The following is a 27,910-nucleotide window of genomic DNA, read 5'->3' as shown; positions in this document are numbered from 1 at the left end:
GTTTTAAAGAAAAGAAAAACTCCTCTGCATTTATTTGTACTGTATTTGCTTTATCTGCACAGAGTGCAAGTTGGAGAACGTTTGTACGACAATCCAGTACAAAAACACTGTGCCAAGCAGAAAATCAATCAGCAATTGAAATGATATCCAAAAGTAAACATTTGGAGTAGCTCGACCCAGATTTTCTTAATCCAATTTTTTTTGTTTCCAAATGAAGCTTGAGAGTTGAGCCTCAGTATTAATGTATTTATTGAAATTATTTCAAAGTGAAGGTACTGAAATGGCTATTAATATAATATGTTTGGGTGGTTATGATAAGGAGCGCGTTTACATGTCCACTATCGTCCACTTTTCGTTGATTTCCCCCTCCCTTACTTGATTGGACTGTGTATTCTTTCCCCGGGTCGAAGGCACTGAAACTGCACCGCTGCAATGGGCCTGCATTCACGCAACTTAGACGTCCTTTTCAAACGCGCTTATTGGTACTCTAAGGTGTGTGTGCGTGTGCGCGTGTGTGTATATACACATTTGATGGCTATTGCTTATGCTTGAGATCCATTCTGGTAAGAGGGATGGACATACGGTGATATTAAAAGCTATCTTTGCTCTATTGTTTCTCTCTTCTCTTTTGTAAGGTTGACACACCTTAACATGTGTATTTAGGACCACTTAAGATGAAAGACTTTTTTTTAAGAGTTAAACTTTGTGTAGTGGTGTACAAATTGAAAGTAATGTATTTTTTTTCTCTCTCTATCTCTCTTCTTTTTTTTTTAAGTATACCAAATGTAAATTATGTACAATGAGTGTGCCAATCCCCTTTCTTTGTAAAGCCAGACTCTTAACAAGTGCCAATGTTGTGAAAAATAAGAGGGCCTGTGAATTTCATGGTCCCGTTTTTAAAACAAATAAACAATAAGTATGTGTTTAATTAACAAAAAAAGAGGACAGTTTTATTCTATATTGAAGATTAATAATGAACTGCTGTTTTTAAAAATAACTGTCATTTTAATTGCATGTGTTTACCAGGTTAGGGAGGGAGTGGGTGGGTGAGATACTGTATTCATGCAACACCCTCATGAAAAGGGTTTTAATGGTTCTTGATTTACTGTATTTTAGCCATATTTCTCTTTTGTATGTTTCATTTCAACCACTGTTGCCTGAACCTCATTCAGACATGAAAATGATTTTTCATAGCCTTCTCCTTTAAATGTTTTGAATTGGAATAAAATATGTTCCTATACTCTCTTATTGCATCCCTGTACATTTCTGTTTTCAGCCACATCATTAAAATAAGGCGACTGGTTTTATTGATGTTCAACGATCTGTGTGTTTTTGACTTTGTCAACAGGCGACAGAACGAGAGTTGATGATGCAGATTATACACTGTTCTGCCACAGCAATACAAACAATGACCATGTATACTTTATGTACACTCAACAAAAATATAAACGCACAAAGAAAAGCAGAGCGTAACGGAGTAACTATCCAAAAATAACGGTACTACTTTATCAATAAAGTGGCTTTAATTTGCGAGCATTAGGATCAATTTCAAAACCGAAGTCCTGGAGTAATGGCAGGAAGAACACAATGGTGGTCGATGATCTAAGTTCACAAACTTCAATAACGTGTGTGTCCACCATTAGCCTCACGCAGAGCGGTACAACGGCGACGCATGGACATCACCAGGTTGTCGATCGTTGCCTGGAATGATGCACATTCAGTTGTGTTGCCACAGCTGTAACGCTCGACCCAGCACTCGGCATGCCAATGGCACGCTCGCTCATGATTTGTGACATCTGTGGCATATTGACAAGTGACAAAAGTCCACATTTTGGTGTGCCCTTTTATTGACCAGACCATAAGGAGTGTCTGTGTACTGGTCACACATATTGACCACCACTCTGCCATGCTCCATGACTCTCGAAATACTCAATCTGAGATTGTAGTCAACAGGTATTTGTATTTTTGTTGAGTATATATTACTGCCTGCATATTCAGCTGCATTTGCAGTAAAATCACGTGCTGAATTGCATTGCGGCCATTTCTACCTGCTTGTGTGAATGTGGAAATTTGTTGCAATTTTTTTTCTCAATCACTTTATTGGAACATATCCAGGAAATACAGGATGCAGTAAAAAAAAAGAAAGAAAGAAACAAGTTTTAAAAGTCAAGTATTTAGTGTGACCTACACTTACGCTTGAACAACAGCACGACCCTGGCTCTCTTCACACTGGAATCCTTCACAGCAAATTTTTTTCAACATGAATTAGATGTTGTCCTTCTAATTCATGTTGAAAAATATCTGCTGTGAACTCTCGGTCACATCGTTCCAATCTCTAAATGCCAACGGTCACAAAAGCTGCTGGTGGACTAAGACTTTTGCGCAATAATTATTTATTTTCACCTTTTATAGTACATTATTTCAAGTACGTATGGCAGCGTGGTTAACACATTTCAGAACTTCCAGATGTGGCTTTAATGACTTTTGAACACTTGGACAACATTCACAGTTAGTCTATATAGTATAGTATAGTATATAAGTATATAATTTCCCACATTCTCATACAAGTATGTTTACCTGTACAGAGACATCCTTTACAGCATGTGTCAAACTCAAGGCCCGGGGGCCAGATGTGGCCCGCCACGTCATTTTATGTGGCCGGGAGTGATTAATTGGTCTTAAAAATCATTGTATTAAAATAGGTCCATGCTGATTTAAGGCATGTATGTTGACCATAAACTACATTTCCCACAATGCATGGCGATTGTGTTACCCGCAAAGTGACGGCACCGCCACTAGATCACAGTGTATCATTGTATATGCATCATGTGACGAGTGAAATTGAATAAGTAATAAATACAGAAAGTTATTTAGCAATATTTTACGGAGTAGTTACCTTTACGTTACATTATATTTGGTTACATTTATTCTGTATGACAGTTACATCTGGTCCTTTGAGGGTAACCATTATGCTGATGTGGCCCTCAGTGAAAACGAGTTTGACACCCCTGCTTTACAGCACTTTTTAAAATGATAAACAGGATTATAAACGCTGCCATTTGCATGTCACCTCCAGGAAGAACAAAAAAGTGTCTCAAAATGTATTTGTTTCCATTACCAATACATATCTATACATGCATTTGTAACCTGAGTTGGAGTTTTCTATGTATAAAATACATTGGCTTAGCTCAGGTATGGCAAAAATTAGTTTCGAGACACTTTTTCACCTTATTGTCCATTTGGCTGTTTGATCTTTATAGAGGTGACATTTATTATTATTATATTTTTTAATAATAATAATACATTCCGATCACTTTTTGCATGCTATTAAAATTAGTATTTAACTACTATTTTCTGAGCTTGAAAGTGGTAGAAGTCTGAAAGATGGATGGATGGACGGATGGACGGTCACGTGAGGACCAGAGGAGACGGGAGGAGAACTTTTATCCTCTTGTTCAACATGACCAGGTCTTTTAATAAAGTTTCTTTCAAACATATCCATAAGCTTTCTGGCGATCATTTTGCTTTTGCAGCGCGTTTATCATTTCTCCTTCTGCATGTGTTTTGGGTCGTTTGCCCCTGTCGGGCCACCGTAATTATGATCTTTTTGAATCTTGCACATGACAAATACTCAATATTACAAAAACCTCAAACTATAAAACTAAAACTAATAATAATTAAAAAAAACTAAACGAAGCATTTACAAAAATAAAATCTCAAAAACTAAGCAAACTCATTTTAAAAACAAAAAGTCCAAACTAAAACTCATGAAAAATTCCAAACTATTATTATATATACGTATATATATATATATATGTGTGTGTGTGTATGTATACATAACCTTGCTCATAACCTGCTTTCCATACATAGGGCTTTCACTGTCTGTGAGGCAGTACACTGCTCTGTCCACAGGAGGCGCTCGCTGCTCACACATCAGCCGTTGGCTGCGGTAGATCCGCGGTGTGTAGATCAGCGCTCATGATCTAACTGCTGTGTTTCTGTGTGGGGCGTTCAGCGGCGGCATCATCATCATCATCATCAGCAGCAGAAGCAGAGTCTTCTCTTCAGGAATGAACTGACTTTGTGGCTTCACCAACACACTCAGTTTCTTCAGGATTCCTTGTGCGCACACGGATAAACCTTCACAATCAGGGATATATCGACACATTTGAAGTGTTTTCCTCTGCTCGTTCTTCTTCTTCTTCTTGTTACCGCATCAGCGGCTACACTCAATATTAGTCGCTGTTGCCCGGATTTTTATTGAGACAAACCCGCAGACATTTTGTTATTTAGAGCGTTATTTTTTTTTTCCTCGTCAGTTTTCTCGCAGCTGGCTGAAGAGAAGCAAACTGACAGGGTTTTTTTTTTGAGGAGGAAGGAAGCACAAGAAGAAGAAGTAAGAAACACACAGTCGCTGCGTCAGCTAGCTTCACCCCCCACACTACAACACCGCTGTGTGCGAATGTGTTGATGTGTGACGTTATTAATTCACCCGCGTTTAGCTCGCGTCGCTGCCGCTGGTTCGTCGAGGCGGAAAAGCTCGCAACGGCGATGAATAATTTTTGACGGAGAGCTTTTGAAGAATTAGCTAGCAGCAGCAGCGGCGGCACTGATGGTGGTTTCCTGTCCACACGCTCTGTAAACACGGGGGTCAGGACAGGTACAGCTGGACACACGCGAGACACCGACTCTTTTACGTCGTTAAGTGCATCACTTTCGTCCGGCGAATATTGTTTTTTTGTTTTTTTTTATTTTTTATTTGTTTATTTGCCTTTTTTGGGGGGTGAAGGGGATTGCTAGCTGCCGTAAGCTAGTCATCCGGCTAACAGTGGACAGATCCTGTTAAAGGCTGGGCTCGCTGCTGTGGACAAAGGACCAACGCCAGGGGAAAATATAAACACAGAGCAAACACACTAGTAAACCGTGTCTGTGAAGGAGAGCAACAAACCAGGACCTGACATGATGTTTCCACAATCAAGACACTCAGTAAGTGTTGTTGTTTTTTACTGACGTGTTTGTCAATAAATGAGCTGCGTGTTTTGCTCCACCTGATCTATCAAGGCAGGTTAGTTAAGCAGGGAAATTATGCATGCAACTTGTATTTGTTTGTTCTTCTGACAGTATGTTACAGCATCTTAACTGGGGCTTATAACGGACTGTATTTGTGTCAACTTTTCCCAGATGATGGCATTTAAGTCATTATTCTATTCTGTTAAAATTCAGAATGTCTTATAATTGTAGTCCTATGAATCATATGCACAAACGTATGCAGTATTGATATTTGTGCCAATGTTCTCATCGTTCTGGATGTATTATAAATAAGAACTTATAAATATAAGTGTTAATGGGTTGGTACATTACACGTTTGCATGAAAAGTCTCACTGGCATCAACACAACAACATGGCCACAGAGCACAGAGACTGGTCCCATCATAAAGAAATCCCAAGTTAGTTGTTTTAATAGTTGGTCCTGGTCAATGTGGATTCATATGAGGCAGGTTTTGTCATCTAATTCGTCTTTTATTGTTATTTCTGATGATGTAGTTGATTTACTTTATCATCAAGTAAAAATGGATCAAGGCTGACATAACAGAAATATTTAAATTAAAGCACCTTAGATGCACATTCAAAATGTAGCACCTTAAACCAAATTATTAATTTCGAGGAAGAATTGGTGTGCGTTCAGTTTCCCTTTTTCTATTAAAGCATCTTTCCAGATTATTCCATTTGGCTGTTAGAGGAAACCATGTAAAGTTACTTTTCTCATATCTACCTGTATGCGTGTGTATATGACTAGCTCTGGTCCTAATGCTCATCAGAATTATCTGATGTGAGTCCTTTAGATGTGGTCATTTACAGTGCATGTGACCTGAATTATTACCCATGTGGCTGTTTTCCCCAAAATGCCCTGTCCATCCCCACACAACTGGTATATATCATCCGTACCGCTGTCAGAACATCTCTCAAAAAGCAAAACCGCACACGTAGTGGTGTTGTTACAGCAAACGCTCACCAGTTTTCTGTGGGTGAATTTTAATACCGGAGAAAGGGCAGTCTCCTGTTTCCCTAAATCTCAAGTTTCCATGGTAACGGAAACTCAGTCCAGGGCATGCATTCATCAGTGACAGGAGCTCTCATCCCATCGGTGAAACATTTACATTCATTGACTGTCAGCCAAGGACTCAGAAAAAAAGAAGTATGTTTTGACTTAAAATGATAAATTTAGTGCAACGCCATCTTGCATGGTCCTGTGAATATTGGTTGAAATTCTACCTCGCTCTGATAATAGCAAATATAACAAAGCAGTTGTAGCACAGGTAAACACAACAGCAAGAGGGTTGTTTTGTTGCCAGGGACTGTGCCCTCTGCTCTTTTCCCTGGCAAGTTCTTGTTGCCACTACTACCGGTAGTTCTTTTGCTGCAGAAAGGGGAAGATTGTTTGCTGAAACCAGAACCTGAAGGTCTTTTGTGACATGAATGGTTTGCCCTTTGGCGGGCCAGTCTGTGTGGCAGCATGATTGTTCTGTGCCCTTGTGCTGCTGTTAATGCGAGTGTTTTGAAACCTCTGGTCACAACCTCACTTGTCAGCAGAGCGAGCTGTATCAACAGTGCCGACCACATGTTTAACTTTAAAATAGATAACCTTTGGAGAATATTTAGGTTTCTTTTTTTAAATTCATTTCAAGAATTTGACTGCAAATCCAAAAGCAGGCTACAATTGTAGGCCTGTTCTTTAAATACAACTTGTCAGTTGTCCCTTTGTCTTCATTAGAATTAATTACCTCAGGAAGCTGAAAATCAAACAATGCAAGGTGGAAAAAACATTCTAATGTATGGGTGAAAAGGAAATGTAGTTTTTGAAATCTTGAGTTGACTTTCATAGACATATCTGGCATGTCTACTGTGAACCTCAGTTCACAGTAGACATGCCTGGACTCTCTAGCCCTAGTACAAACTCCCAACATCCACCACTGATTCAATGCGTGAGTGAGTGTGAGTGTGACAATAATGTCTGGTGAGTGCTGTTTACTGCTGCTCTTTCAAAATGATCCCCCCACACACAGTTTCTGTTGTGTCTTTGGGGAGTGTGGCTTGTTTTTGTCAACTGCTCCAATATTCAGATATTCGGTATCAGGTGTTTGAGACATTCTATATGCGACAGTCAGCTGTGTAAGCTGTCCCTCAATGGCACATTTGCCTTCACACTGTTGGAATGTGATCTCATGCATTACAGATCATCTCGAAGCGCGGGCTGACTAATTATTGACCACTGTACTTTGAGATCAATGCACTTATGGCACTTAACGGTTCTCATACAGTACTTTTACGTGATGTTGGATACAACATTGTATTGGAGTAAAACTGAGCTTTGAAAACACATTGGAAACATATTTTATTTTGATGTGAATTGATGGTAGAATGACAGGGAACGGTGCTGGACATGCTAATGACCAGCTAAAGTTGTCCTCTCGGACATAATGGGTCAACCAGTAAACACCTAATATCAACAAGCTTAAGTGGAGCATATCCCCACCGAGCGTGAACTTCATTCATTGAATTGATTCCACGCATATCATTTCACAAGTACTGCAGCTGGTTGAGTCATAACCCACCGTGTCCATTTCTATCGCAGTGTATTCACTCCCTACTCATGGTTTTACACAGAAAAAACACTCTACATACAGCTTCCATTTTCAATCCCAGCTCCTCCTCTGCTGCTGCTGCCGCTGCCACTGCTGTCACCAGGGTCTGAGGACGAGGAAAATGTGTGACACCCATATAGATATGAGTGTTAAAGATAAGGAGCTGGAGGGTGAGAGAGTAACGGCAATGTGTCATAATGACAGATGATAGCTCTCTCCAACGGACTCAGTCATTACTCAATCAGTTTTTGTTATGCTTTGCTTTGTTCACACTGCGGTAACATTACTGTTAAGGTTCTAGACCGACGATGTGTAGGGGTGGGAATCACAGGGTACCTCACGATACGATAGATGGTCCATGATACCAATAATACCGCGATACGACGATTCTGTGATAATCGATATATTGCAAGACGATCGCATAGGGATACATAGATTTCTCCATTTATTCACAACCTAGAGAACAAAGTGCATAAAGTCTATGTATTGAACGTTGATGGGGCAGCTTTCTCTGCCATTATCCGGCTGTAAACGCCCTCTTCTTCAGACAGGTAATTTCTGCCCAAGTCTCCCTCATTCGCCGCGAGGAGACATGAAATGGTGAAACCCGGCGAGTGAAACTGGCAGGGACTGTTTACTCTATAGCGCCTTCATTTGTTTATTAAAAATATTGATATATGGGTATGTCCATACCAATTGATATTTTGACCCCCAGCCCTAACGGTATGCACAATGAAGCATGCTCTCATGTATGAAACATCTCAGTTACAGCAGCAGAAGAAAAGAAGGGCGTGGTAGTGACTTGTGCTCAACTTCCTTCTTCTCATCTAATTGTAACCTCATTATAACACTGTGTCTTCTGTGAAATCATACAATCTATTTACTGGGACATTTTACAATATTTATCTAATGTAACTGATGTACGGTTTTATGGAGAATACAAATGATAAAGAATAATTATAGCACCTGTCAGCATCTAATTTACATTTACTTTTTTATAAATGCTACTTATTTATATTTAAATTAAAAATATGTTGATTTAAATCTCACAAACTACCTTGTGACTGTCATCTGCCCAGAGTATTTTTAAGAATGTGATGATTAAATAGTAGCCCCATGCTTTTTGATCAGTATACGTGGTTGATCACCAAATTCCTCTCCAATAGTCCCACTGAGATACAAATACGACCATGGTTAAAATTAAACTGGGAATCTTGTGTCTTTCCCTCCAGTGAGCAGCTTTTAATCCACTGCAGCAGGTTATGGACACAGTTTGTTGGTTTGCAAAGGGGGGGGGCCTCATTTGAAAGTGGCACAGTGCCTGACCCAGTTGATGGCTTTTGCCATATTGTTTGGGTGTTGATTAATCCTAATGCAGCCTCAACAAAGCTGGCTGTGGCGTGAAAGTGGAGCAACAGAAAGGCCCCGGTGCCAAAGCCAGAGAGAGTAGCACAAGGAATATGGAGGCGAAATCTCTCAAGTCCTCTGAGCCTGTGCTTGAGATGGCCACAGGTTGCACACACACACGCACGCACGCGCGCACATGGACACACTCCCTCCTCCTCCCTCTCCTCCTCCTCCTGCTGCTTGTCTCCCTTTATCATGTGTTTCCTCCCAGATCTGCTATAGTGGTGGGAGGGTCAGGGGCAGTGGGTGCACAGGCATTATTAAGCCCACTTGAATTAACAGAACAGCCCCCAGTCTTTCGTCTAAAGCCTCCAGCTGGGGGGAGCTTAATACATGGTCCCCTGTCTCATCCATTAAACAAACCCCTCCACCCCACCTCTACACACACACCCACACACACATGTTTGTGTGTGAGCAAAATGCCTGCCTGAGTATGTGCTGAATATTAGTGCACACACAGACCCATAGAAGAAGTTATGGCTTTGAACACGCACACATACTTGAGCTCTTCTTGACTGGCAAGTATTGCTCCAGTTCATGCATAGAAATAAAAGCATTTTCAACCATATATTAACAAGGACACACACACACGCACACGCACGCACGCACACACACACACACACACACACACACACACACACACACACACACACACACACACACACACACACACACACACACACACACACACACACACACACACACACACACACACACACACACAGAGACATTCTTACTAGCCTCAAGGGTCTTATCTGCTTTTTTGTATCTAGGGAACAAATTGAATGTGGGGCATGACACACGCAGGCCAGCAGATGTCTGGGTCGTTAAGGTTAGGCCAGCTGATTAGCATGACAAACAGAGTGCCCCCCCCACCACCTTTACACCCACCAAAACACTCCCACCCTACAGGAGGCCCTGCCTTTGAGTGGCAGAGTCGAGGCCGTGGGTCACAGGTGATGTTGATTTTTGTGGAAGGCCACAGTGGATGATTGTCAAAATGCTTTTGGGTTGGTTGAATAGGAGGAGTGGGGGGGGGGGTATACTGGTGCAGCCCTTCTCTTGTTGAAAACACACACACACACAGTCCCTCACTGATTGGGACTCAAGGAGATACATGAATACACATTAAAACGACTTTAACTTCCCTTAGATATCAGACTTTTGTACCCCACTCCACCTCGACTTTTAAATTTGGGGGGCGGGGGGACCCACTTGATTATCCACTTTCAGCCTGTGTCGGTCTATTGCAGTTGTCATACAGGTCATCAGTAACATTGTGCAAGGGTTAACCAAATGTCCAGTGCATTAACACACAAATAAAATGTGAAAATGCCTTTTTTAATAACAAATATTCAGGTTAAACCATGGCAGAAGAGGACAATATAATAGCATGTTTAAAGAAAAAGCCAATCAAACTTGTTATGGCAGGTACACGGTATGTGTTTTGCTGTTTTTGTCTGCTGCAGCAGACATTTTCTTTAAACTCTTCTGCGCCATGATTTTTTTATTTTTTTAAAATGTCAGCTTTTATGCTGCATTGTCATAGTAACGCACCAATTAGCCTATGACTATGTATTTTCAGTGTTGTGGCGGTGTCCTCACCTGACGGTGAATACTGCATTGAGTGTCTGTATACACTCACTGCCCTATATGCAATTCCCTGTGTCCCCTGTACGTCCTGTACTATCACGCTCAAGTCTTGCAAAGATCTGTGTGAGCTCCAGTGGGGCTAACAGCTAAACCAACAGCTGAGTCCGCAGATTTGTCTGTTACATCGCAATCTGTGGTTGTAGAACCAGAAATACTTCCTAACACTGCTTTTCAGATGCTCTGTTGTTGTGATTGTCTGCTCATTTAGTTTGTTTGTGTCCTCGATTGGCACAGCAACACAACACAACACTGTTGTCTACTAATGAGCAAAGAGGGCATGGATGCAGGCCAAGTTGCGCTCACAGCACCCTCTGCTGCACAACTTGGTAATGACGTCAAACTGTCTGATGCGCTTCTTGGCTGGATTGCTTTCATTTTTTCAACAGGTTTTCACGTTTGAGTTTGTAGAATTTCACTGAGAGGTCAAATTAATGTGCATTAATGTAACTACTTTTGAGTAAACATTCTATGTATTTTAAGTGACGCACCAGGTTAGCAATCCAAATGTTGTACTTTTTGCAGCATTAGTTCTGTGAATTTCTCTTTTTCCAACAAAGCAAAAATATTAGAAACCAAAATATCGCTAAATTAACCAATATCAAGTTGGATTCGTAATTGAATCAAATCGGAACCATATGAATTGGAATCGCATCGATTCAAGAAATCGGTCACGATAGCAAGCTGTAGTTAGGAATGAGATAAAAAGCTATCATAAGGCAGTGTGGATACAATTTGTGCCATGTGTTTATAAAATGTTTTCATTGCAATATTGTGATGTGATATTGGATAATCAAATAATTTAATGTAACAAGAAATAATACAAGGATAGTTTTCTGAGGTTTTGCAGCCTGTATAGGCATATTTGCAAACGTTATTATGTCAACTTCTATTTCATAGATTGTGTGCATTGATATATATCGCCAAAGTGTCAGATAACTGTTTTTTTGTTTTTTTTTTACCTTATGCGTCACTCAAAACTTTATTCGACAGAAAGGTTGTCTGGAATTAATTTGGTGTTTGCTCACAGTCGCAACACAGTCCAAATGCATCATGGGACTGACTACCCATCATCCTGCTGAGTATGCACAATGAATGAAAAATATTTTCACAAGTCTCTGTGTGTTTTTACCTTTGTATATGCCGTTTGAAACCATAGACTTATATAGGAAAGTGGACGTCTAAGCTAACACGGAAGTAATAACAATCAATTGTTAGCCACCAGGGGGTGACAGGCTTGTAAAAAACATGTCGTAAATTACGTTATCATTCAGAAGAAAGTATGGCACATATATATTGGAAACTAGTATGATTGACAGCTGCTATCATCCAATAGATGCCTGGCTGTAGGTGATGTCTATGAGTTCAGATTCTTATGGATGATGTCACTTGTGTTAACATTATTCTAGGTCCGAATAGATCCCGCCCCCATTCCAAGTCATTGTGATAACATGTTTTGTAAACTTGCAAATATATTAAGACGTTCCCGTTCCAAACCCCTGAATTTGGTTGGGAGAAAAATAGCGTATGATCTGTGAAATGGGTCTGTTTTTTTATTCTACACGCAGAGAGACTATGTGATCCAGCTGTTTTACTGCATTGCTGCCAAGTGGCTCTCTGAGAAGAAATTGAGAGGTTGTTTACGTCGTAAACGTAACAAGTGTAATTTGTCAACATGACAAGATTGGGATCATATTGACAAGCTTTTATGGGACAGCCGCGTGTTTTCAAATGATTCCGATTTACTTTCCACAAAGGAGCTTTATTTCATGAAGTTTGATGTTTTTTGTTGCATCACATTATACAGCCTCAGTGTATGTAGCTGCAGAAGAGCACACACACATTGTTTATACCAGAGGAGCATTAAAAAAACATTTTGATATGTAAACAGAACAGTTTTGAGAAAAATGTAAATGATATAAAGCTGAGCTTTGAAATAAGCTATACTTTGTATGTTCATTATGTGTCCACAGTTTTCCTCTTCGGCCTACTTCGCCCTACATAAAGCACTGCAGCAAATTCACCAGAAACAACAGAAATAAAAACAGATGTCAGCCGAGTTGTATCAGGTTTTTGGTCGTGTTTCCGTCTGCCAAAGCTACAGATGTCTGCGTGCGTGCATGTGTGTGTGCACTTGTGTATTTGTTTCCTCTTTCTAATCTTGTCAGGACCAGTAGTCCTCAAGGAGTCCTGGTCCTAATGAGGCAGAACCTAATTTCTTAGGAATTGTTTAGGGCTAAGATGTTAATTTTGTTTCTGCAATGGTTTATGTTAGGCATTAACTAGTTATGGTTAGGGATTAACTGTGTGTGCGTGCGTGTGCGTGTTTATGCACAGCATTAACAGGCACAGTGGTGGTTGGGTGGAGTATAGGTTGTCATGTTATAAATTCATAACACATTTGACAGCTTTGTTTGTGTGGGAGGGCCTTTGGTTGTCTATGCATAATAATCTTAAAATGTATTTGTGTGTGTGTGTGAGTGTGCGTGTGTGTGTATGTGTAGACACGCTGACTGAAGGATGTTGTCAGTGGAAGAGGGAGAAAAAAGGAAAATATTAATGAGCTTGTGTGTGTTTACATGCACCTTAACGCAGGCACACAAGAGCGTGTGTGAGCGAGCAAGTGTGTGTGTGGAGAGCGGAGTAGCTGCATCAGTATTCAGGAGTGTGTGGGAGGTGGGGGTATTAGTGCTTCCCTCGGGCAGAACGGTGCGATGGGCTGGAACAAAGCAGCTCAACGGGGGGGGCTGCCTGATTGGGACCGCCTGACAAGGGCCCCTAGATCTGCCAGAGCGTAAGGCACTGCACCAGTCCAGACAAGAGAATTAGCTGCTGTGTTTGTGTGCCTGAGAACAGTGGGGCCTCTACTGGAACAATACGTCACCTCATCACCACCAACATCCCATTCAGACAGTGAGGATTCACAAGCAAGACCATGAAAACCTCCCTCACTTAGCGTGTTTGTTCAGGAGGGGGGCATTCAAAATACACGTTGGCAGGTATTGCTATCACCCTGCTGTGAAGTTGGCGCTCTGCTTTTTAAAGTGCAACCAGTGTAGGGCTGCAGCAACCAATTATTTTCATTATTGCTTAATCTGTTCTGTATTTTCACAATTGGTCTTTCCCAATAATTGAAAATCAGGACTTCCAAAAATGTCTTGTTTTGTCAAAAACAAAGATATTCATTTTTACTGTCACAGTGGAGTAAAAAGGATACAAAAAACATTCAAAGAAATTAAATTGGAAAACGCTGACATTCTTATGCCCCTGTTCTGTCTTCAGTGACCTGATCCAATGTGGACAGTGCTAATTATGGCTGTTCACACCTGGCAATAAAATGCGTCCTGGGCACGTCTCCTCAGGTGAGCGCTGAAGTCCCTGCCCTGTATTCAAACACACACTGACGTCATGTTTGTTTGCAAGAGCAAAATTATGTTTTAACAAGTCTGAATGAACAGATGTGTCCACTGCCTGTGTGATTGTCTCTGTGGGTGTGTGTGTGTGTGTGTGTGTGTGTGTGTGTGTGTGTGTGTGTGTGCGTGTCTACACCAGTGATGGGGAGCGATGGGGGGAATGAAAGCTCTACTCACACTGCTGTATGATAAAATATGATTTTAAGTAGGAAAAAATGAAATCTTGTCTGCGGCAGTACTGTGCTGATCAGAAGATGTCAGTGAAGGAGGCTCTAATTGGTCCTGAGGATGATTTGATCATTCATGCTCATAAACATGGCCATATGCATCCTCAAACTACCACAGATGAGACACATTTACAGTATAATGTAAACACCAGGTCTAAGCAGGGTCTGGAACATGCAGCCGTTTAATTATATCATAGCTTAATGTAAATATTACATTGGGACTTATTTGCCGATTATCAAAATTAAATGACTGCAATCAGGGGAAAATATTGCAATATCTTGTATATACACACACGTGCGCACACAAGAACTTTAGTGCCGTCACCTCAGTCAAGCAAATTAAACACAAGTTCCCTGGTGTCGGCCACATTCCAGCACTCCAGCTTTTTTCTTTCATTATCCACTTATTTGTTGCGAACTTTGGGAGTAATCTTCCCTTCCTTTCCCCGCTCCTCCCTTGTTCGCCGGGTGTTGTAAGTAATAACCTTGGTTTTTACAAGCAGGCATCAATCATCCGCACAACCGTACTGGGTGTAATCTTAAAGCCCCCCTTCTGTGAGGCTGGCTTTAATCTCAGCCATGGTCTCCAAACCCAGAGCCGTGTCAGCCTCACCACTTTCCACTCTTGACAAATTGCCCATTTCCCTTGGCTTTGCAATCTCGGCACTTTTCCCCCCTTTGATAGTGTGTGTGTGTGTGTGTATGTTGTGTCATGGGATGCCTGCTCCCACCTTGTGTTTGTGTACACGCCTGTGTTTGTGGGCAGACTCTGCTACATATTTTTGTGCATCTGCGATTTCAGTGGCTGAAATGTCATGCTGGTGTGTTTGCAGTGTGCGCTCAGCTGGCTTCCTGCAGAGGGGGCGAGCCACGCCAAGCCTATGTTTGCAAGGGCACTTCGCTCGAAGTGATAAAAGTAGCGTAATCCTCTTTAAAGCATCTTAACGAGGTCAAATCTGTTGGTCTGCAGTGTGTGTGTGTGTGTGTGTTGTGGGAATAACAGTGCAGAAATGGGGGTAAACCTTGGCTGGGTTTGTCAGAGATAATAATCAAAATCAAATTCCTGGCCCAAACAGGATTATGCTCTCCCTGCGCTCTAAAGCCCCTGTCCTGAGCGGCTGAAGAGACAATCCTATTTCTTAGCCTCCTTCACCCACACACACACACACACACACACATACACAAACAAATCAGCTAACATTGCAGGGTGTACTTGGCCCAGACGGAGTTGGCCAGGGTGAGCTTGGATGTGGGCCAGTTAGCCCCATCCCTCTCTCAGATCACTGGGCACACAGGCTTTAGTCCAAACACTAATCATGGATATTTAGTTGGAACTGTTTGGTTGGAGCTATTCTTAGATGGACGATGTGATCTTGTTTGATGCTGGTGTATTAGCCAGAAGCTTAGGCTTGCAACGTCTGGCTCGGTGGATTTTTCTTTTTGAGTCGTTTGTCTACATGTTAAACACATTCTCCACATGTTTTGTTCTCTCAAATAATTAACCTCTCTCATTGTGTCAATTCTGCTCTGCAAGGGAGGAACTGTATATTTGGGAGGAAATGGGCTGGAAATAATAATAATAATAAAAGACTGGCAACTTCCCTTTTTGACACTTTACATTTCAGAGTTGAGATGAATTATTCCAACACAGTAGAGGCCACAGTGCATCACGGAAATGCAAGTAACCAGCACGATATTGCAAATAAATAAATGAGGATACGTTCCACACACACATACACACACCCTTACTATTCATATTAAGTGTGATGCAATTAAGGGGATACATAATAAGCACCAGAATTAATTTTCTCACAGGAAGAAACAGTTGGAGTCCAGATCTAGTGATGATGAGCTGTTGCTCAGTGGCACAGCCAACACGGAAGAAGAGAAAATTGCTTTCTTTGTGATGTTTGTATGTCTCAGGATTTGTGGAAGACCGTATTTGTGTATAGTCTTAGTAGGGCCGGGGCGGTATGGCTTAAAACTCATATTGGTGTATATTGTAGAGCTGCAACTATTATTATTATTTTCGATTAATCTGTCGGTTATTTTCTCGATTAATCCTTTGGTCCATAAAATGTCAGAAAGTTCATGGTTTGTCAAACCTGGAAATGACGTTCACAGATGTCTTGTTTTGACCACAGTTTTAATGATTTCTTTATGTGGAGCAAAGAAACAATGAAAATATTCAACAAAAAATAGTTTGTGGTGTGTCTTAACGCTTCATATTTAACCCTGTAACACCGCATTGCAATACTTAAACGACGGTTGGCACTATCGGAAAAATGGTAACTGTTTCCGAAAGATGAGAAGTTGGACATCAAGGCTGACATGTGGTTATTACGGTAATTTCACTCGCGTTGTTGCGGGAAGCCAGAGAATCAGCGTCTTTGTCGCCAGAGAGGAGAGAGTTGGAAAAACGCTTGCATTTTTTGGCCAGTTTTTACACATTGAGACAAAGACTCAAAAAATACTGTTCCAAATCTGTTGTTAGTTGTTTTTTCTTCGTTTTAAATTGTCAATACACTATTTTAACATGCATTCATTCAATTAAGTAAATATTAATCAGCAGACAAAACTCCCATGTTTTCAGTCACTGAGGAAATCCAGTATTCTTGAGTAATAATCGATAATCATGTGTCTTCGTCTGTCCTCACCACTCAAACTGGGCACAGGGAGGAGTCTGCGATGGACAGAGGAGGCGGACGCTCAAATGGCATCCTTGAGATTGTTGCTATGGAGCACACAAACGGGCTGGCATTGAAAAATAGGCCAACTGTTCATCAGTGTAGATCTTCTACATTCATTTAAAAGTGGCAGTGAGATAACATCCAGTCATTAGTGAGTGGTTACAATGCCAAGACTCAATCCCTGCCCCCAGCACACACACTGACTGAGATGTAAACAGTCAGGCAGTGCTCCAGGAAATACAATCCCCACACTGCAACTACCCTCAGGCAGGATTTATACAGAGGAGGATATTTTCCGATGTATCCCGCCGTTAATGTGCTGGTCTGTGTGTTTGTGTGTGTGTGTGTGTGTGTGTGTGTGTGTGTGTGTGTTATTTGTATCTTAATATTTCATTGAATATGTGCACTTTATTCCTGAATTGTTCGGGTGTCTAATCACTGCGGTGTGTGTGCACGTGTTTATGTGTCTGTGTAAAGCCAACCTCCCCGGTCTCCCCTTTGACAGATATATAGCAGAAACAGCCTAAGCCTGATTCTTATTTAAAAAAGACATTATACTTCACAGTAGATTTCACATGGATTGGACCGGATGATGAGGCCAGGATGGGGAAGAGTTTGTCTGTGCACACTTCTATGTATGTGTGTGTGTGTGTGTGTGTGTGTGTGTGCGTGTGTGTGCAGTGCACGTGTGCGTGCGTGTATGTAATGAGGACTGTTGGTGGGTGGTGGGTGGGGGATGGGGGTGGGGCAGCAATTTCCTGAAACGATGAATCCCATTTATTCGGCAAAGACTGTCTCAATTGCCTCACCAGCACACAAAGCTTTTTAATGCTTTAATTGCGTCTCAAAGGAGCAGGGCAGAATCAAATTAGAGATTGTCCTACATTTAGGTTCTTTGTGTGTACGGGGCGTGTGCGTGTACGGGGCGTGTGAGTGTGTGTGTATGTGTGCGTCCACTATGCAAATGTAGCATGTGAGAAAGTGTCTGTGGGCTATAGTATGATTGTGTATGATTCATGGCAGTGAATATTAGTTCCTCTGGCAGCCAAGAGTCATACATAGAGGCGTATCACACACTCTGTACACAGATACACAAAGACACACACACCTTTGTGTCTCTTTCTCCATCACGTTCACACTGTCTAGGCTGTTCCTCTGTCGTATATATATATATATATATATATATATATATATATATATATATATATATATATATATATATATATATATATATATATATATATATATATATATATACACACACACACACATTGGCCGAGCTTCTCTCTTGCACAAACACATTTTCACACTCGCAGCATGCAGGCACCTTTTTTGTCACAGCAGATGGCATGTGTCACAATATTACGGCAGTATTTCATTAACATTATGGGCGTCCATCTGTTGTGGGCTCTACGGCCCCTGTAGAGCACCTTGTTTTGGTCACTGACAGAGAGTGAGAGATAATAAACATTGTTAGCTGTGTGTGTGTGTGTGGCATCGAGTTGGGAGAGGCCCACATAGTCTGAGTGTGTGTGTGTGTGTAATGGGAAAACATTCAGGGAAACACTGTGAAAATTGCCTTTAAATCTCCTGCAGTGCTTGACGTTGCGTCCCGGATTCCACCGAGAGAACTAGATTAAGGATTGCTGTTGGATGAATCTCAATCATATTTTTTTCCCAGTCATTTGCAAAACAATTCGACAGTCGCACTGTTCGAAGAGAGCTATTGCGTGTCAGTCTTCTATTTGATATGTTTTTAATAACAAAACGACTTCTTAGTTCGTTCCTACTCCGTCCTACTCCGTGTCACATTAAAATCTAACGCGGCTTGACACAAGGGAATTATTGAGAGATTTTAGCTAGAGGTGATGATTTTGGGAAAATGCCTTTATATTGATATTTCCTGAGAGATATTGCAATAATGTTAGATTTAAATGTAGTATTAACAAGGCATGGCACATTACCACTCAACACAAGAAAAGCATGAACTATATTGCTATACAATAAAAATGAATAAAACAAACATGTATGAAATACATTAAAGGTGCATTATGTAATAAATATAAAGCAACTGGCCATAAAATCCTCCTAATATGTCACAGAGACTCAGGAATAATGTTCATATAACAAACTGAACTCACCAACAACAACAGTACAGCCAAAATATTTGCATTAAAAAAATCTTTTGCAGACCGCAAATCATGTTTATGTTTTGAAATCATGTTTTGGCATGTGGCGCCACCTACCGCCATCTACCAATCATTGCAGTTGGTAGAGTCTCAGCTGCCGAGCAACCACAGGTTGCCAATTGCGTCTGAGCTACAATGGCAGAGAAAGTGAAACCTAAAGACCTTGGTATTTTGAATTTTAGTGTAGTAACCATTTTTGGCCACATTCTTACATATGGCGCCTTTAAGTAGCAGAAAATTGTTCAGGATTAGTTTTGGCCTCATAGCCAGTTGTAAAACTTGCTTTCAGGCTCTGCATAATGTTCAATTTTCTGCAATTTCTCAACAGCAAATACAGCAAAGGTCTTTTACCAGCTGTTATGACGATGACTTGAAAGTCCACAAACTATAAGTTGAGACTTAATTTGTTTTCAAGTCAGTACTGGTTTGCAGGAAATAAGTTTGATATGTTTTTTTAATCAAATTTTATGATTTGGTTCATTAGAAACTAGCTATTGATTTCACAAAATCAAGTTAAAGGTGGCATATGTAAGAATGTGGCCAAAAACGGTTACTACATTCAAATTCAAAATACCGAGGTCTTTTAGGTTTCGTTTTCTGATGTAACTAGCAACCAACCCGTGTTTGCTCTGCAGCTGAGACTCTATTGACTGAAATGATTGGTAGACTGTGGTAGGTGGCGCCACATGCCAAAACACGATTTCAAAATATTTCTTTTAATGCAAATATTTTGGCTGTACTGTTGTTGTTGGTGAGTTCAGTATGTTATATGAACATTACTCCTGAGTCTCTGTGACATGTTTTTATGGCCAGTTGCTTTAGATTTATTACATAATGCACCTTTAAGACTTTCTTCAGATACAGTCTCTGTCGAAGAGACGGCATTGGTATGTCACTAACATGCTACACAACATGTGAACTGTCCTGACAACAACTCCAACATCATCTCAGTCTGACATTACATGGACCCCTTCAGATCTGTTATTAGCATCTGCTCTGAGTGATCATTACACACTGACAGCTCAAAGTACAGGTTTGAACCAAGTGGCGCCTGTTTGTGAAGTCACCCATGAGAAGCTGAACTCCTTCTATAAGAACCTGAGATTTGGGATTTGGCCAGCTGTTTACTAAGTTGACATCATGTGCCATTGAAGAAGACTTTTAAGTCCTTAACTTATTTGTAGTCACAGCTGCGATATTAACATTGATCAACACATGGTTTCTTTTAGTCTGGTCCACCTCTCGTCCACTTGTGCAAACAAAGTCCTCTTGTGAGCAGTAATAATTCAGTCAGAGGTATCATTTTAAACAATTTATCGGAGTCAAGCCCAATTTATACTACTGCGTAAAGTGCTCTACATAGGTTACGGAGTACCCTCTACGTTGCCGGAGAGCCTGTCGGAGAGCGTCTCCATCGTCTCCGGCTGCACAAAATATTGTTTTCCGTCACTCTGTCAAGGGACAACGGAGACGGCAAGGGCTGCGATTGGTCCTCAGGACAGGCTGAGCTAACGCTGCTCTGTGCCGGCCACTGTGAGCACCGAGCGTCCACAGAGGCGGAGCTGATCACCGCCGACAACACCGCTGCCAAACTATAAATACGTCGTACTTAAAGACACAAACTACATGTTTATACTCTGAATGGCTAATTTCTCGCCTCAAATTATCTTAAAACTGCGTTCCGGGACTCAGAAAAATATTAATTTCAGGTGAGAAACAGCCACTGTTTCAATGTTATTCAGCTGCTGCAACAACAACAGCAACAGTCTTTCTCTCTCGGACGCCATTGCTCACAGTAGCCAGAAGCACAACAACCTTGCCTAGCGATCCCTACTGATCGGGCTGTAAATTGCAGTGCGTATCCGGCACTATGACGGAGAACTATGAAGACTCGAGGGGTCTCCGTGGTTACGCAGTTGGATAACGCATTATGCAGTTGTAGAAGTATAATGTGGCATTCACAGTCCCCCCCCTCTTGTTAATTCACATACGTATGGGTCAGAGTTTCCGTGAAGAAGTGCATGTTTCTTTGGTCAGAACAGAGCCATTGCCAGTACTAGTCCAACTGATTTACAGTCATTAGCATTCTCTCATACATCCCATGATTTGGTTTATGATGTTGTAGCTTATAAGTTCTCTCCGTATCCCTCTTTTGCCCTCCTTTCCCTTGTCCTTGTCCTCTTCTGTCTCCTCTGCCTCCTTTTGTTTGTCCCAGGGGGCACAGTGCACAACCTGGGGCTGTTGATCAAGAGAAACTTTGGTATTTTAAACTTTTACATTCTGTACTCCGCAGGGAGGAAATTTGAACTAGGGCACCAGCGCTACCCTCCTCCTGCCCAGGGGGCAACCTGTTTGTTGACAAAGCTCATAAGATATTTCCACTGGTCTAAGAACCCAATAACGCTAACATCTGGATTTTGTCTGCAATTGGAGACTGACAGACAGTCATCACTCACTCCTGAGTCAAATAACTCGGCATTAGACAGGTTTTTATCAGCTCCATCTCTTATCTTGCAAACTTCACACCTAGGTGAATGTGCAAATTAAATATTTTTTCTGCGTTATATCAGATGCTGACGAGCACCAACCTAAAATCTTTCAGTTGCCTCTTTCATTTTAAAAGGACTAAAGGAAAAGACTGAGGTGTATCCACCCTCCTCTTATTTCATGATTTTTATTGCGCTTTCTTATGTTGTGTTTTTCTGCCTCTGCCCACATTGTTTTCCTACACTTTGGTTTCCAGTGTTTTTGTGACAGTGAACATGACTCACCAGGGCAAAAAAATGGAAGGCAAAGTCCTCTTCTGGCGTTGGGAAAGGAGCAGTTTTTGCTGTGTGGGTTGCATGGCTGCCTGTAGCTAAGTGTTTTGTGTTGACACAGTCTCTGTGTGGCACAAAGCCATATAGCCGAGCTGTTGTTTGCCGAGTTTGGTCTATGGCACAGTGGATGGAGAGATAACGGAAAAAGGTTATTCTGTTTTACGGTCAAGGTTCTGTCTCCGAGCAGCAGCGAGGTTGGTGTGTGTGTGTGTGTGTGTGTGGTGGCAGCCTGATATATGTCAGTTCTTCTCACGATAATTGAACGTGTAATGGTTCAGGTCACCGTGCTTGTCACCATGTGTGTGTTTGAATGACCTTCCAATTGTTAGCCTTTCTCCTACAACCTTTACTGAATCTCTTCAAGCATACATATGTGTTTTTATCTATACCGTGGGAAGATTTAGTCGGAATTCATCCCCCCAGTCCTACGCATGTAAGAGTCAAAAAATTCAAAAAGGTGTATTACTACAACCTGAAGCAATCCTGTTGCTTTGCATATTCTCTGGACATAGTTCTGTGAATGCAAAGCAGCCTGTTTGTAGTTAAAAATGAAGCTGTGTGACATGCCATGGGGAGCAGAGTACAAAGTGACAGGTCATTCCTAACAGCAGCAGGCTGGTTTCCCGTAAGTGCTGCAATCAGATTTCTGATGGGGTTTTTTTTTTTTATGCCCGCTCAATCATAGTGGGAAAATGTCGATTTTTCTTCCCCCCCCACCTGACCCATTATGCAGCCTGCTGAGAAATAATGAGATTTTGTCCCTATTTGGGTTTGATTCTTGCTGTGTGCACACAGCCAGGCCTTGAGAAAGTTGTGTGGACAGAATTACAATAAGAGCTATAAAAGCAACGTTTAGTCTAAGCAGAAGGATCATTTTCAGGTCAGACAACGCCAAGAGAAAAGTTCTGAAAGCAAACAAGTGGCGTTTAGTACAGTTTTATCTAACATTAACCCTACCTGGTGGCTATGGTAGCTCATTATACACAGCTTTCTCAAGGTGGGTAGGCGTTCCTACCTCCGTGTTCTGCATCATCAAAATGCCTGCTTGTTTGGTCAGAGACAGGTTTTCTTAAATGTTGCGCAGCTTTTATGGGTTAGCATCAGCAGTTTTAAGTCCATCCTTTGTAGAGTAACGTGTAGAAGGGTTGATCTGAGTATTTAAACACCTTGAGTTTTTGATTCCATTTAAGTTTCCTTTGTGTTCTGATTACAATAAGGGACATTAGTAATAATAATAAAAAAAAACTATATTTATTGGCGGTTTTAGGCAATATTTTGTAAAAATATGTAATTGGGATTTTTCTCACAGATATTGCTGTTACAGTTTGATGTATAATTTAAGGCAAACTGTCGTTAAATAACTACTGTGTTATAGATCTAAACCCTAGCGGGACTGGAAATGTAAAAGTAACCACTACACAGTACACTGATACAAAAATGATCCAAAATGGAAAGATTACACTGCAGCCTTTACAATATTGCAGATTGCATTGATTAAAAACTGCAGACTGCAGATTAAGTTGTGTTTCATGTTGTTTATTTTCTTTCACATCTAACCCTGATTACAGGATACGACAAGATAGCGCTGCCTCATCATTAACATGATGTCGAATATACTAGGGGTGGGAGTTTTTTACTATCTCACGATTCCGATTTTTGGGGCTACGATTCGATTCAAAATCGATTTTCGATTCAAAACAATTTGATTCATACTGATTTCTGCTTTAATCTAAGGTGTGCAAAGGATGATCTCGTCCAGTCTGCTTTGCAAGACAGAATGACAAATGGAGACATTGAAGTTTTAAATGTTTATCCATGCTTAGATGGAATTGTCTCAACTGTTATAAACTGCATAAAATAAAAGCAATATCACATATTGCCTAGGTAAACAAAATAAAAGTGCCTTTATAAAAACATTGATTCGGGGACATTTTATATCTGTTCTGACCGGTATATGAAAAAGCAGAACGTGGCGCAGTAAAACAGTGTTCGATGAGGGACCCTTTTCACTGCTGCACCACACATGCTAAGGGCCTAGCTGTTTGACAATTACTGTGGTAGTAACTGCAGAAATTACCAATTTATCCACCTAAGCAGAAAACATGTCATATGTGTGAAAACATTTAACATCTAAATCCTTATTATTGTCATTACTTCATCACTGGGTTCTTACTTTTTCTTCTCTCCTGTTTTTCTCTTTGGCAGGCTTCATCGCAGCAGCTGAAATTTACAACCTCTGACTCGTGTGACAGGATCAAGGATGAGTTTCAGTTCCTCCAAGCACAATACCACAGGTGCAAACAGAAACACCCATGTCTATTTCTACACACGCATAACCGCAAGAAGCTTTTTCCAGACAGCAGCCTGATAAGCATGGCTTTTTTTTTTGTTGAAGAAACACGTATATTTCCAGGCCGTAATTGGCTCAACCTTTGCTCCTAATTATTGAAGTTGAATATCTGAAATGAGCAGCAGTATGGCAACAAGAACCTGCCACATTTTTAGCCAGAAATGAAAATATAATATACTGAAGGCTTAATTTCTCAACATGTACTCATACTGAATATCAAGCCTACTAAGATTTGTTTTGCTATAGCAACTTATTATAGTAATTATTATATCCGCGAGAAATGCGCGCGGGTATTATGGAATCGATCTCGCGCGTCCGCAGATTTTAGCCGTTAACGCGATAACTGGAAAGGCGTTTGAGATTAAATTTTATTATTAATTAGTTAATTAATTAATGATATAAAAAACATATTTTTTCGCCTGTATCTTCCAAAGTATTGCAGGTATTGGCTTCAAATTTTGCATGGGCATCACATACCACCTGTAAATGATCCCTATTGATTTTGAGCTGTCTACCATTATTATTAATTAGTTAATTAATTAATTAATGATATAAAAACCATATTTTCGCCTGTATCTTCCAAAGTATTGCAGGCATTGGCTTCAAATTTTGCATGGGCATCACATACCCCCTGAGAATTATCCCTATCTTTGTAGCTTTATTATTAATTAGCAAATTAATTAATTTATTATGCTAAAAACACATTTTCGGCTTTATCTTCCAGACTGATGGAGATATTGCCTTCAAATTTTGTACAATGATTCATGTAACAACTATCTACAAGTACAATCATTATTACTTTGGCTATGATTGGTATTAGTTACATAGTAAGTTAACTGGTTAACTTTAGTGAACACAGAAAAAATAGTTTTTTTAGGCATTTTTTTTTATTATTGAGCTCATTTGGACACATTGAGGATATCATGGGTTTATTTAGCACTTATTCATAATATCTATTACATTATAATATACATTTATTAATCATCAAATAAAAAATAGTTAAGCCTCCATTTCTTTATTGAATGGAATGGAAAGTTTGCTTTTTCATGAAATTTAATAAACATAGTGTATGCTTTTTCATGAAATTTGGACACTTTGAAGATATGGCAGGTGTGGTTAGCATTTTAATATTCATAGTATTTAACAAGGTATAATAGGTTTACTTGTTTTATTAAAAACTAGAGAGAAATTTATGAGTTCAGGTATTCTGTGTTCAATATCGAGTTTATATGGATACTTTGAACATGTATAAAGTGTAGTCAGCATTATATCATAATATTTAACAGTTATTTTGTTGAATTTATTAATAATTAATTAAAACAGTTAGTGGCAGGTGCGAGTGCGTATACTTTGGGTATATTGGAAAGTTGAGGATTGGACAAGTTCGCGGATATACCCCTTGCTGTCGGCCCCCGACAGCGTAGGCTAGTTTATCATGAAATCGTGGTCAGTTCTCAATACAATACAATACAATACAATACAATTCTAAATGTAACATATGTTTCTGTTCATAAATCACTAATGAATCATCAGTGTATGCTTTGGTTTTAAATGGAGAAGATTGAATTTCCTCGGGATAGGAACTGTTGCCTTTTATTCTCAGAACTTGTGAAAATTATACTTTAATTATAATTGTAAATGAATAAAAATAGAAATAAAAAAAGGTTGCTTATCAGCAGTTGACTGTGATAAAAAAGAAAAGCTGCCTTTATCCCCCTTCACTTTAACTCAAACACTGAAACATTTATTTTTTATTTTTTATTCGTTTTATTTTATTGACTCATACCTAATTTAATCTCAGTGACCCGTGGCTGTAGATCTTTTTTACAGCCAAAATTCCGCCACAGTGCAGGGTGAGGCACCACTGAAGTACCTCATCTGATTGTAACTCATCTTTTTGACATTAAAGGAGGGGGGTGGGCACCACCACACCGCCACACCACAGGGTCTTCGTCTCAGTGAGAGATCCTGTCTTTGTAAGATGTTAGACTTTGAAGACCTTTTTCCTTCCTGAGGAGCTGGGTTTGTTCTTCTGTACCTGTTCTCTGAGAACCTCGCAGAGGCTCGCCTCTGCTGAGAGACAGGCGAAGGCAGATGAAAGCCTGGCATATTGTGTGCGAAATCCCTGCTCTGGTCTGATCACTCTTGTTTGTGGAGGATTTTGAAGCTGCAATAACACCCCGTGTGTCTTTTTCCTTGCCTTTGGTTTTTGTAATTCCCACAACGATGAGCAGCACCGTTTAACCCTCTTCAGAGAGGCAGGGCTCAGTTGAAAGAAGACCCTTTTTGTCTGAGCATACAGAACATGCATACAGTGCCTATTGACTCAGGAGTGGGGCTGGGATAGGTTGGGGTGTGGTGGGGGGGGCTTGGGAACTACAGATGGGGCTTTGTAGCGCTCTGTCGCTGTACTGTGCTTGTCTGATGCTGAAGCCTTTAAAAGGCAAATGTACCGCAGGCGTTCCCTCGGGTATAGTAGCAAGCATTGTAGCTGTCACAGTCTTCCTCCTCCCACCCCCCTCTTCACCTCCTCCCCCCTCCCCCTCCCCTCGTTCACATGCATAAATAGATCAGGGAATACATAAATCAAAATAAAGATGACAGCAGGAACGATTTAGAGACGGAAGACTCGGCAATAAAACTCCATCAAAGTGTCGTTTGAGAGCAGCGGTGCAGGCCCAGGGGCTGCTGAGCACCAATCAGAGAAGGCACAAAGCCAATCCCAGGTAGGCTGGCAGCAGGGAGGCCTGTTGTCATGACAACCACACCACACAGCCTACGCATGAACACAGGGATAGCAGAGAGGGTTTAATGTAGGAGGGAAGGGCAGTGGCAGTTTTGGATAAGTGGAGGCTGCTTATTCACACACAGGAAGAAGGTGGCAGATAAAAACCGCTCATCACAGACGACAAACAAACAAAAACAAAACATGTCCCATCTCCTGAGCAGTTGATCAGGTTGGGTATCCGTTGCATGTTGTAACCGCCATAATCTCCTAAACTGTAAGTTGAACTGACAGGACACATATTTTCTCAGTGCTTTCTTTGAATTATGGAAAGCTGGTTCATATCTAGAAATCAAAATCACAATACGGCCTTCTGCAATATCCCACATTGAAAGACTAGGGTAACGATGAAATTCTGCAGGTCTGAATTCAAAAGTGCCCAAAGTCTCTCTGACGGGTTCCAAAAATCATCATAACATCATGAATTTGATGGTGTTTTATTGTGAACTTGACAGTTAAGATGCAAAAATGACCAATCCTACCAATTGTGGATCATATTATCATAATTATGTCTATAAAAATAACTGCAATATATATATATATATATATATATTTATATATATATATATATATATTTATATATATATATATTTATATATATATATATATATATATAAATATATATATTTTTTTTTTTATATATTTTTTTTTTTTACCATATCTTTTGGCTTTGATTGAAATGCAGACAAGCGTCTACTGAAAAAAAGTGTTATCCTTTAGAATGCTTGCTTTTAATT

The 27,910-nt window shown here is 40.5% G+C and overlaps 1 protein-coding gene across 1 annotated transcript in view; it reads left to right on the top strand.

The window, feature by feature from the left end:
* Positions 1 to 4,959: 4,959 nt before the first annotated feature.
* tle5 (TLE family member 5, transcriptional modulator) overlaps positions 4,960 to 27,910 on the top strand; it is a gene marked incomplete at both ends in the record, with an annotated part of 35,092 nt that continues 12,141 nt past the window's right edge. The window contains 2 exons of the mRNA XM_083887844.1: positions 4,960 to 4,986; positions 24,244 to 24,332. Coding sequence (XP_083743970.1) covers positions 4,960 to 4,986; positions 24,244 to 24,332 — 116 coding nt within the window. The remainder of the gene's footprint in view (positions 4,987 to 24,243; positions 24,333 to 27,910) is intronic.

The sequence above is a fragment of the Microchirus variegatus genome (assembly GCF_963457635.1).
Source record: "Microchirus variegatus genome assembly, chromosome: 4".
NCBI lineage: Eukaryota > Metazoa > Chordata > Actinopteri > Pleuronectiformes > Soleidae > Microchirus > Microchirus variegatus.
This window is presented reverse-complemented; position numbering and strand designations above follow the sequence as displayed.